At 35.3% G+C, this 12,591-nt stretch overlaps 1 protein-coding gene across 1 annotated transcript in view; it reads right to left on the reverse strand.

Moving 5' to 3' along the window:
- Nucleotides 1-1,029: 1,029 nt before the first annotated feature.
- Nucleotides 1,030-12,591, reverse strand: part of LOC128983527 (DDRGK domain-containing protein 1) — a 33,803-nt gene continuing 22,241 nt past the window's right edge. The window contains exon 6 of the mRNA XM_054402830.1: nucleotides 1,030-1,219. Coding sequence (XP_054258805.1) covers nucleotides 1,071-1,219 — 149 coding nt within the window. The 3' untranslated portion in view covers nucleotides 1,030-1,070. The remainder of the gene's footprint in view (nucleotides 1,220-12,591) is intronic.

Here is a 12,591-nt window from a genome sequence, read left to right on the forward strand (position 1 = left end):
GTATCGATACTGTATCGCAAAACAGTATCGATACCGGCTCAGTATTGGAACTAAAGTATCAATACTGTCATTATCGTATCCATTCGATACCAGTGACGTCATATTCTGATTAACTGATCTCTGATTAAAGTTCACTAGCTCCAGTACAGTACAGTACAGCCAATATAGGATTCGAGCTGCTAAGAACTACCTAATTATATAAAAAAGTTGATAACAACTAACCAAAGATAGCCAACCTTCGTTTTCAATTGTACCTTCAAGTAAAAGTTCAAGTACCTTTAGTACCTTATGTTCTATGCCTATATAATTTATCTTTTTAATAGACAATTTTATTACATTACCAACATACACACACATTTGTGCGTGTTTACCATCAACCTAAATTGAAAAAAGGAGATTTAGTTAAAAAAAATATTAAGTGTCATCTATTAGTTTGATGTTAGTCCATGGTTTCATTTTATTTGCTTAACACAACGTTGCTAAATGCTAACATTGGGTTGTAATGAAAATAACTCTTTGCAACCAAACCATTAAGTTTTACTTCAAGCTAGACAAAAATACTAAATATTTGGGTGAATGATTGTTTATTTTTTGGGTCACTGTTGCTCCAGCCTTGGAAAATAACGGCTCAGAAGGCACGAGCTGGGCCGTTTGACTCAGGTGATATTTCCTTCTGATACGATACTGGCCTCTTGGTATCGATACCAAGTAAATATCAGAACAACCGATACCAGCAGAATCGCAATAAAAGTATCGATACCTACTGGTATCGATAGTATCGCCACATCCCTAGCTACTCCTATCACTTACCCATGATAAAGGTTGTTTGACAAGCGAATGGGAGAAAGTGTGTGTCAGATTGCTGATACCATTTATTTAATTAGTACCCTACTTTTTTTCTCTTGATTTGACATTCAATCATAAAATTTTATAATTATTATACGCAAACTGAATATAATTATATACGGTACACCATGAGAATATGAGGACAAAATGGGAATTTCAACATAAAAAAAAAACTAACGGAAATATTTTTAGCCTTTATATTTCCACATGAAAAAACTTGCAGTCTAAGCACTGGGCACTAGAGTGACAAGTCTGTTGCTATTTTCTGCCAATTCTGTCAATGATACTCTGCCTCTCTGTTTGACAAACTTGGCTACAGCTTCCAGCTCTTCTTGACTTATGTAGATAAACTTGCCTCGGTCATCAATAACCCCTGAAACGCAAAAAAAGCTGATAAAAACTTACATATGAAAACGCTCTTTCCAGGCCTATGTATTTTGAAGCCATGTGGCCCCCAGCAGCTCACTCCAGAGAGGTCCCTTCGTTCTGATTCTTCAGTAGTTATAACTTGGGGGGTTTACAAATACACGTGGTATTGCTTTAACTCAATAACCTCTACCCTTTCTTGTTTTTGATCCGATCAGCGAATAGACCTAAGAGGTCTGTAATCATTTATAATTCAAAGGATGTTCACGGGTTTGCCGTGATCACGAAAGACAATTGTCTCTGCAACTGTGGAAGATGTTCACAGTTTCACTGTGACTGCAAAAGATTTTTTAGATTTTCTCATGATCGCAGAAGATGTTCATGATTTCATTGTGACGGCAAAAGATGTTCCTAATTTTGCCGTAGCCTTGAAAACTTTTTGTGATTTCACTGTGACCACGCCAAGTTTTTGTTTTTACGATTGCAAAATAAAACTGCGAAGATGTGCGGTGAAAAATTTATCGGCGATCCCTGGGTACTATGTTCACTTCGTACTAACGATTAAAAAAAATATTATAATTTCCAAAGTGAGGTAATGGAGTTCCATCCTCAACAGATATAAATCTACACTATTTCTTATGGTTCATTATTGTGAAGGATAACTATTTTTCAATTTTAGATAAAATGAACTTTTCCATGTTTAGACTTGTTCTGTGTTTAGACTACACTATGTTTCAGGATGTAAGGTAACTCCTCATGTTTTTAAGTGGCCTAAATATGTAGGCTACATTTATCTAACTATCCTAGAACCTGACGTAGCTATACCATACACTTCAGTGTCAAATTCAAAACATCTTCATTTGTTCATGTATATAAAATACAATAATAGTGTCATAGCAGTTCAAACTTAAAACTAACCTATTACATTTCGGATACCCCCGCTGCAGCAAACCTGCATACTAATTTCCATTTAATTCCAATTTTCCATTCCATCCGAATTTCCATTTACCGGGCTGGACTTCTACTAAAAACTGTATTCCCTTCAAATCGTCAGATTTATTTCCGATTTAAATAACATTAATTTTAATGAGTACTGAGGTTTGCTGCTAGAGGAAAGATTGAGGTGTTATTTTTCTTTTTGAAATGTTGATAGCTTAGAATAAAATTAACATAATTTCCAAATTTGATAAAAATATATCCATAAACAAGCAAACTACTAAAGTTTTTTTATTCTCCATAAGAAAAAAATGGGCATTTTTAATTTACCATTTTTTTTTTATTATCTCAGTAACCGTTAGGCATACAACAGCATTTCAACGAACAACATTATTTTTTAAGTTCTACAAACTGGTTTAGGAAAGAAATTGGGAAACTTTGTGATTTTAGTGTCAAAAATGGGAAAAAGCAATTTTTCCCCATAAACCCCCATACACCCCTGTTCCCATAGTCCGATCATGCTGGTTCACGAACTCGTTCGAATAAACGTAGGTTTACACATTTGTACCAAATTTCATACAAATCGGATCATTTTTGCTCGAGTTATTGCGCTAACGGACAAACATATATATATGAATTTGAACGGAGGGTGTTTTTGGCCTCTGGGGACCTTAAAACAAAAAAGTTAATTGGTCCCAGGTCTAAGTCTTACCATGAGACCTACAGTAATAGCTTATTCCCTATATGGGAAATTCACTAATAATTTTTAAAATAGTTGAACAGCATTCACATTACTCTTAATTTATATAGCTCTTTAAAAGAATAAAATGCAATCTATATATATAATACGCTAAGCGGATTTTTGTGAACTGAACTCCTCCCTTATTTTTGGACCGATTTTGATGATTAAAGTGTCAAAAAAATTGCCCTGATCTGTAGTTTTGCAAAGTGTTTTTCGTTTTTTGATATCTTTATTAGTTTGGTCAGGATCTTCCATCAAAGTTGGGTTTTCTCCCATAAGATTAACATGGGGGAATCTAAATATTTAATTGGAAACTTTGTCTCCACTAATTTGAGAGAACGGCTGGGCGTAGAAACTTTAAATTAAAAAATTACATCTCAGAGTCCCGGTTAGATAAAAACAACCTAAATCTCGGAAATCTAAAGATTTTTCATCAAAATATTCCAAATTTAATAACTCGAATTGAACAATTGGAAGTATCAGTACCAGAGATAGATCCTGATATAATTGTTTTAACAGAACATAACATGAATAACTATGATATGGAAAGATTTAACCTTGATAACTACAAAAAAATAGCTCATTATTCTCGCACCACAACAACTGGAGGAGGTGTTTTAATCTTATCAAAGGAGAGCATAAAGGGGAAACCACTGCTCTGAAAAATGGCAGAAGAGCTTTGCCAAGATAAATTGTTGGAGTTTTGTTGTGTTAAATTTAAAGTAGATAATTTCCACTTTTTGCTGGTAGGAATTTATAGAACCCCACAGTTTGAAAACTCAGAGTTTTTAAACCGACTAAATAAACTAATTAATAATCTAGTAAGAAAAGAAAAAAATTTGATTATAATTGGGGACTTTAATATTGACACTCTTAAAGATTCACCAGAGCTAAAAGAGTTAAAAAGTATTCTCCTGAGATGTGGTATGAATTATATAATAGATTTTCCCACAAGAGTCACAAATACCTCAAAAACTTGCATAGATAATATTTGAACTAACATTAATAAGGATCAAATTAAAACTGAGGGTATTGTAACAGCCTTATCAGATCACGACGGTCAACTCATGGAACTACTCACATGTCCTAAAAAGATAGATAATACTACTCTAAATTACTGGGGTAGAAATTTTTCTGTAGACAATATGAAACTGTTCAAATCATTATTGGAAAAAGAAAATTGGTTAACTCTTTTTAATTCAAATATAGAGAGTAAATATGGCACGTTCCACAATATTTTCCAATATTACTTTAATTTATCTTTTCCAAAAAACAGGAAAAAAATTTACAAGCACCAAAACAGCAAAAATTGGATTACAGAGAATCTAAATAAAAAGAACAAAAATGATCTCATTGAATTAAACAACCTAGTTAAAGAATCTGGGTCAGAGGTTCTTAAAACTCAATTAAAGAAAAAAACGCAGCAATATAAATTAAATGTCATGAGTGCAAAACGTAATTATTATAGTGATAAAGTTAAAACTCTGAAAATATAAGTAAAACTGTGTGGGAAATTATTAATAAGGAGACAAGAAAAACTCCAGCCAACTTACAACAAAATCATGTTTTAAAACTAGGTAATCTCAAACCCATTGCATGTTGCCAATAGTTTTAATAACTTTTTGTCAGTATAATTGAAAATATGTTAGATGATAGATCAAATCAAGCTGTTGGTTCTATGAAGGAAAGTAATAAACAGATCCCAACTTTCAGGTGTCCGCCAATTGACGAAAGTGATATAAATAAAATAATCGACGCTCTTAAAAATAAATGGTCCAGTGGCTTTGACGAAGTTCCAATAAAGATTATGAAATATGCTAAGGAGTCCCTATTAAAACCCTTAAAGCATATAATAAATTCTTCCTTTATTTCAGGCATTTTTCCAAAACAACTTAAAATCTCTAAGGTCATACCAGTGTACAAAAAGGGTGAAGAATCGGATATTCAAAATTATAGACCAATTTCTATTCTTCCATCTATATCAAAAATTTTTGAAAAAGCAATGCAATTAAATCTCATAAGACACCTAGAACTATATGATCTTTTTAATCACGAACAACATGGCTTTCGGAAAAATAAATCCACTACCACTGCTTTAATAAGTTTTGTTGAATCAATCATAGAGTCATTAGATAAGCAAGAGAAAGTTACCGGAATTTTTATGGACTTATCCAAAGCTTTTGACAGTATTTCCCACCCAAAAATGATTGACAAACTTAATAGTCTAGGAATCAGGGATTCATATTTAAAATGGTTTGAATCATACCTAACTGATAGAGAACAATATGTAGAAGTATCAAGAACTGAGAAAAATCAAGTCATTAAATTTCAGTCTACATCAGAAAAAGTTAAATATGGAGTACCCCAAGGGTCAATACTTGGACCATTATTATTTATCTGCTACATAAGTGATATGCCGAATTGCCTAAGTAAATTAAACTCTATCAAAAATCAGCTCTGTTTGTACGCCGATGATTCAAACCTTATAATGTCTGCAAAAACTGATATAGAATTAGAAATTCACTCCTTTGTGGAGTTAGCAAAAATTAAAGATTTCTTTATCACTCACGATTTAATTTTGAACACTCAAAAGACTAACTGCATATCATTTTGCACTAAACAAAGACAAATTAAAGAGGAAATAAATATTTACATAGATAATGAAGAAATTATGCAAGTTGAAAATACTAAATTTCTTGGCCTTATCATTGATAGAAATCTGAGTTGGGATATGCACGTGGATAATGTCTTAAAGAAAATTAACTCAGGAATCTATGCCATCAGAAGACTGTATTATCTCTGCGATACGAATGTATTAAAAAGTGTTTATTTTGCCAATGTTCAATCCCATGTTTCTTATGGGATCTGTGTCTACGGTGGAACATCTGCTCAAAATTTGACAAAGATACTAATAGGACAGAAAAGAGCATTAAGGGCCATATTAAACTTTAAGAACAATGAATCTGTCAAAACTTTCTTTACTAAATTTGAAATTTTGACTGTTTACAGCTTATACATTTTAGAATGCATAATGTTTGTAAAAAATAATATAAATAGTTTTATTACAAATAAAGATATCCACAGCTATAACACTAGGAATAAAAATAAAGTAGTATTACCAAATCATAAATTAGAATTGTTCAAAAGAAAAACTTCATACAACGGTATCAGATTCCTAAATCACATACCAGATCACATAAGGAGCATGCAGGATGATAGAGGCTTCAAAGTGAAATTGAAAGAATTTTTTATACAGAGGGCACTTTATTCATTTGATGACTTTTTTAAGTTTAGAACAGATAATAGATCTTAAAATTCAGACCAACCATTGCAACCTGGAGTAGTGTGATCAATACTGAAAAAAAGTTGATTACCCCGAAATTATGTACCTACTAATAATTTTGATTGCAGCCTACCTATTCATGTAATTATTTTTATGTTAATTGTTTGACACTATTCATGTAAACATGTATTTACAAATATGAATAAAGATCTTTTGATTTGATTTAGATGAGTTATAAAAAGAAAAACAAAGTATATTCGCTTAGGGCTCTGCCCCAGAAGCCGTTAAAGATCCTTCCACAGATTTGTTTACATTTTGGTCATGTGGATAATACAGGGAGCGGCAGAAATATCTGACGGTTTTCAAGCGAGTAAAGTCCGGCAGCCAAGTGGAGGAGGGTGGTGGGGAGCGGCTCATTCTCAAGGCCAAGTGATGCCATTTCAGTCGCCATAGAGCAGTGGACCGGTATACATCGCGCGTTTTCGTTGAGGCGTATTTTAAAAATGGCGATTCTGTTGTTGATACGCAACGTAAGTTTCGTAGGCATTTTAATGTGGCTCGTGGGGAACCTATCCCATCCCGAAACACCATCAAATTGTGGGTGGATACCTTTAGATCCACAGGATCAACTGCAAAACGTAGGCCTACAGGCCGTCCAAGGTCAGTGAGGACGCCGGAGAACGTGGAGCGAGTGCGACAAACTGTGCTAACGAGCCCGCATCGCCCGGCGCGTGGACAAGCTGCTGCTCATGGCATGTCTGAGCGCTCTATTCGACGAATTTTGCACTCAGACCTTCATTTTCACCCATATAAAATAGCAATCGTCCAAAAACTTCAGCAAAATTCGTCGAATAGAGCGCTCAGACATGCCATGAGCGATGAGTTGAAGATATTAACGCCACAGAATACAAAATTATTATTATATACGACTTAGTCTTAATTTTTATTTAATCCTCCCGACATTTTATTACGTTTATTGACTTTAAATCCAATTGTCAAAATTGTTGATGTGGTACAATTATAATGCCGGTTTGGTAAAATATGTAAACAAATTGTTAAACTAATAAGCATAAAGTGAGAAAGACAAAGTGATAAGCGTGGGCAAAGAGCTAGGGCATAGGCACGTGAAGACAGGATAAACTAAAACGGAGAACTGGCAACAGCGCACGCGAGAAGAAGAGGGGGACAAACACACTGCTCAAGCGCTACAACACATTAGTGGCATCCTGTCCACACACTGTTGATATATACCGAATCGCAGCATGGTGCCACTATTCAAAACTAGAGTGTTTAAAATGGAGTGTTCATTAGAAATATTGATGTACACCAGGTTTTGGTACCTTCCTTCATCCACTGGTGGCCGCAGTTTGAAAGATGCCACAATTTGGTGTTTGCGAGTATTCAGTAAGACCTGTATGTGTGTAGGAGTGTGTGTGTGTGTGTGTGTGTGTTGGGGAATAATACATTGTGAGGTCCGATGTATGCATACACACCAACAACGTGAGCTCCGTTTTCAATGTGAGCTCCGACCCCCCGGAGCTCGGATTGAGAAAGCCTCTGATTCGTTGTCCTGATGACTTCGGCATCACAGAAATACCCGAAATAACTCGAAATAGGTTGGACCTCACTTTACTGCTTTTTACCTAAGTGTGCAAGTGCTTCCTGAAATCGACACTACGTCGCGCTACGATCGCTTTTACACTCTTCGATGCACACCAACATGGTTCCAAACAGTCAATGTGAGTTCCGCCATTGTTCTAACTTCCGCTCCGCATTTAGTCGTTTTCAGCGCGTTATCTCGAATTTCTTGTGCCAGAACGCGATCCAGTTAGACTATATCCATCAATGTCGTGTTTATACGCACTGAGGAGGGGAGGAGGTAGCTTCGTCGTCAGCATAGCATTGTTGTAGTCTGTTGCGTTATCCAGCTGTGTTTACCGCTGGATATAAAATAGACTGTAAATGAAGATAAGGATAAATTACATAAACCAAAGCCTTCTCTCAGGGTATAGTAATGATTTCCCCGAACAAAGCTCAGTCCCCAGGTTCAGGTACTTATTTATTATTCTAGTTGCTCTACCAATTCTCTGAATCAGCAATTAATAGTCAGCCATCCTGAAACAGCTGTTCCGTCTTCTGTTCTTTAAAATGCTAAATTGTATCCACAACGTTTTACATTTCATTTCAGTATTAAATATTTGTATTTGTATTTCGGAACGTGATTTTTATTTCCTTCCCGATTTTCGGGGTACAAAAAAACTAGGTTAAATATTATTGCAGATAGCAATAATATTGAAAACAAACATCGTACTAAAAACAATACTGGATAAAAAATAAAGATGTAACAAGATCTGTTGTTGACTAAACAAATTTAATTTTTGGTTCAATTAACAATGAAACATCTATCTAATAATTATAAACCACCACATGCTAACCTTAAATGGACATTTAACGTGAATACGACACGAATACAACTACATTTAAAAAACTTGAGTAAAGTCTTAAGGCCTAAAATATGTTGGTTACTTGTAAAAAAGCAGTAGAGTTTAGCAGGCCCAATCCTAAATATTTTAATGTGTACCTATCACTATGTCATTATTTTTGCATGACTTTTATCCTCAATTGTGACATCATTGTGAAGATCTCCCGTGATGACGGAACCATCGTGACCATGTTCGCGGCGCTATATTCAATTGTCCAGGTGTCTCAGCAGTCAACACATCTCGCCATCTCGGCGCTTGATCCACAACGTTAGATCTCTATATAATACAACAACTCTGTATTATATAGGGATCTATGCCCACAACACATCCCACGCTCGCGGCACCATCGTGAACATCTCCCGCGTTCACGGCCAGGACCAGCTAGAACCAGAACTTCTCGGTGTTCTTTCAAGTTGGTCCTGGTTCACAGCACCATCGCCAACATGTCCCTCTCTGCACACGGTCATGGCGCGACCGTCAACATGTCTCACGGTCGTGGCACCATCGTCAACATTTCTCACGGAGGTGGCGTAATGGTAGACATGTTTTGCGGTTATGATGCCACCGTCAACATGTCTCACGGTCACAGCGTTATCGTCAACATATTTTGCGGTCATGGTACCAACATCAAAATGTCTCGTGGTTACAGTGTTATCGTCGAAGTTTTTGCGGTCACGGCGTTAACCGTCAACGTATCTTGCACTCACGTTGCCATCGTTGACATGTCTCATGGCCACGGTGCTAACTTCAACATACCTTGTGGCACAGAAAACATACTAAGATTGTTTCCTGTGCTCGTGGTTACTTTGCTAGGATGAATATCTCCCGCTATTAACGGAGACATCATCATCATCTCCTGGGTCGGCCGAACCATCGTGAAATTCTCTCGCAATCACGGAAGTGTCATTATAAGGAAGTGTGAATATAAGGACGCAGCGAATCCTTATTTAATAAAAATATACTTGAATATTTACAAAACAATCAAACTTCAACTTCGTGTAGATTTTATAGCCTCCAATATATTTTATACAACCTTGAATATGGGTGAATTTCTCTCATTTGTATTAGAACAATAACACAATATGCATGTTTCTTCATTCGGGAACAAACCACGACTAGCTACCTCTAGTAAGATATAATCGTAGGCACCTGGTACAAAGTATTCCACCTATTGTTTAATCCAAGCAAAAAGAATGGTACAGGACAGGGCACAGTCACTTGAGCGCTGGGCTAATAGCTAGCTACATCTCCCTAGTAGGGCGAGGGCGGAATAGCCCGGTAATTAAACCAGTGGTGGAATAACCCTGGAAGCGACGAATACTAGGGTTAGGCCGAGAAGCGGAATAACTCTCGGACCCGCGTATATTGCAAGACGATAGGTTTGAGGGCGGAATAGCCCGGTATGTGAGCCAGTGGTGGATCAACCCTGGTATCGTCGAATATTAGGTTAGGCCAGGGCGAAATAGCTCGTGGACCTGCGACAATCGATTCGGTTATTTTAAGTATCGTTGGTTTTAATTCCAAAAGTGAAACACGGTATATCCATTAAATAGAGATTTGTTTTATTTTCCAAGTTAACAATTTTAGTTAGTTACGACCAGTGTTTCACTCACGGTATTAACGCCAATTAGTCCAAATTACTAATTTGTTTTAATTAAGGCCTAACCCGGGTAGTGATGAATGTGTCATTTACTGAAAGCTGATGCTTTAACGACCATATCTGAGCCCATATTTTTAAACCAAATACTATTATTACTACTAACCCTGGACATACTCAATTAGATTAGCTATACGAGGCCGACAGTACAATTTTGTCCCAGGACGAAATTCCGACAAAAATTACTCAAGTTATTGTGTTCACGGATACACACACACACACACACACACACACACACACCAACACACGGACGGACATCACTTCAAAAAACCACTTTTTTGTGTTCAGGGGGACCCAAAACGGATATATCCACTCAAAGCTAAAAAATATTGACAAAAACAATACTTTCTCTGGTAATTATTGCGATGAGGGTGACCAAGAGTACTATAGTAATTTATATATCATTAGAAACTAGATTTTTACCTGAAAACAATGGTGCAAAGATTTTTCTGCTGTCACAATAACTGAATTAACTACAAATTTTTGAATTTTATTTTAATGTTGTATTAAGAACGTTGAATCTGCTCTTCAATGTTTACACTGTAAAATCAAATTATTGATTGATTATATGCCATTTTAAAGTAAATATTACCCACACAACCCACACTTAGAAAGGTAAATACTTTAATTTAAGTAGGCTGTATGTAATATTTGATTAAAATTAATTAAGTTTAACATTAAAAAACACCTCTAGGTCGGACATATTTAATCTGGATCTAGACTGGATTATGAAAATTGAAGAAGGAATTCATTTCGTTCTTCTCTTTACTTAACCAAGTGGCTTAGCTAAGGTTTTGACTATGTAACCGTTATGTCCCATTATGATAATAGTGTAGTGGCAGTTTTAATAAAATGAACAAACAACAAATTGATACTATTATAGCCTAACATAACCCAACCAAACTTCTCGAACAGCTTAAAATTTGTTTTATAAGTTGAAAAAGACATGTGAGGTAGGTAGATTGGATGTTATGTGGATTTGTGACTATATTAAGTCCTTTGAAGGTAGGTTAGATTAGAAAAGTTAAAGTTTAGGTTATAATGAATCGAGTTGTTGAATTATATTACCTATCTCCAGACTGTTTTTGCACTTCATGCATGTTTTAAGTTTAAGTTTAAACACAATAAATAACAATTTCAAAAATGCGCAGAAATTATTATTTATTGTGTTTGTACCTTACCTTAACTTGGTTTACACCAGTTAGCCGAAATAAAGGGGGGAGAGCAGTTTCGGTTTACCAATTTTTCGGTTAACCCATCATATGCTAAAAATAGCCAATGTATCACCACAGTGTTTAGGGAAAATGAATTTAAGAGAATGTCTTCTATGTGTTATTTCAGCTACAAAAATGTCACAATGGGATATATCTGGTCTTTAAACCAGACAACTGAAGTTATTAAAGCATTTTACAGCCCTATAATATTTTATAGAAACCATTTCGGTTTACCCGAGTTTCGGTTAACCCGAATTTGGTTAACAGGGGTTCTACTGTACCTAGATCAATAATTATTTGCTTGAAGGACATTTTGGAACATAGGTCTACTATCAAACCAAGATTAAGCCTTAAGAAGAATCTTGTTCCATCAACATTTGTATAGACTTTTATATTTGTGGTTTTTCTTTTAGTTGAAAAAAAAATCTTTAAAGTCAAAATTTAACCAATCCACATTCAATAATTATGATTTAAAAAAACCATAATTAGGCTTTACTAATCAAATTTATTTAGATTCCGGCACGAAACCCCATCTGAGATTAAAATTCAATATTGAGAAGTCGAGACAGGTCAAATAACATTTTACCCTCCCTATTGCAGCAAACCTAAGTACTCTTTAAACTAATGCTAGGGAATAAATGTGATATTTTTTTAAGGAGATATTTAAGTGTAAATCCAATCAGGCAAATGGAAATTCGCTTGGTCTGCAGGTTTGCTTCGGCAGGGGTATTTTTACATTTCAAAGTCATTTTTCGTGCTTATTTTTGAGCCTATTTTAATTTGTAAAGGGATTCTGCACATCTACAGGAAAATATCTTTCATTTAGTACCAACCGCGTGTAATTCGGTCCAGTAGTAAGGCAGGCTAGCTGTCATAAGTTTTACAAAAGTTTACAATTTTAAAGTACAAAAGTTTACATTGTTTACAAGGCTGTGAAAAAAGAACCCCACAATGTCCTCAACGAACAAAGAGGTTTTAAATCAAATATAATTTACGAATCGGCAATAAAAATAGGTGAGTCTCAACCAAAACAATGGTCAACTCGTGATAAATAAGGAGGAGGG

The sequence above is a fragment of the Macrosteles quadrilineatus genome, unplaced genomic scaffold, assembly GCF_028750875.1.
Source record: "Macrosteles quadrilineatus isolate MER2022 unplaced genomic scaffold, UCM_ALF_1.0 Scaffold_1__1_contigs__length_201487025, whole genome shotgun sequence".
Classification (NCBI taxonomy): domain Eukaryota; kingdom Metazoa; phylum Arthropoda; class Insecta; order Hemiptera; family Cicadellidae; genus Macrosteles; species Macrosteles quadrilineatus.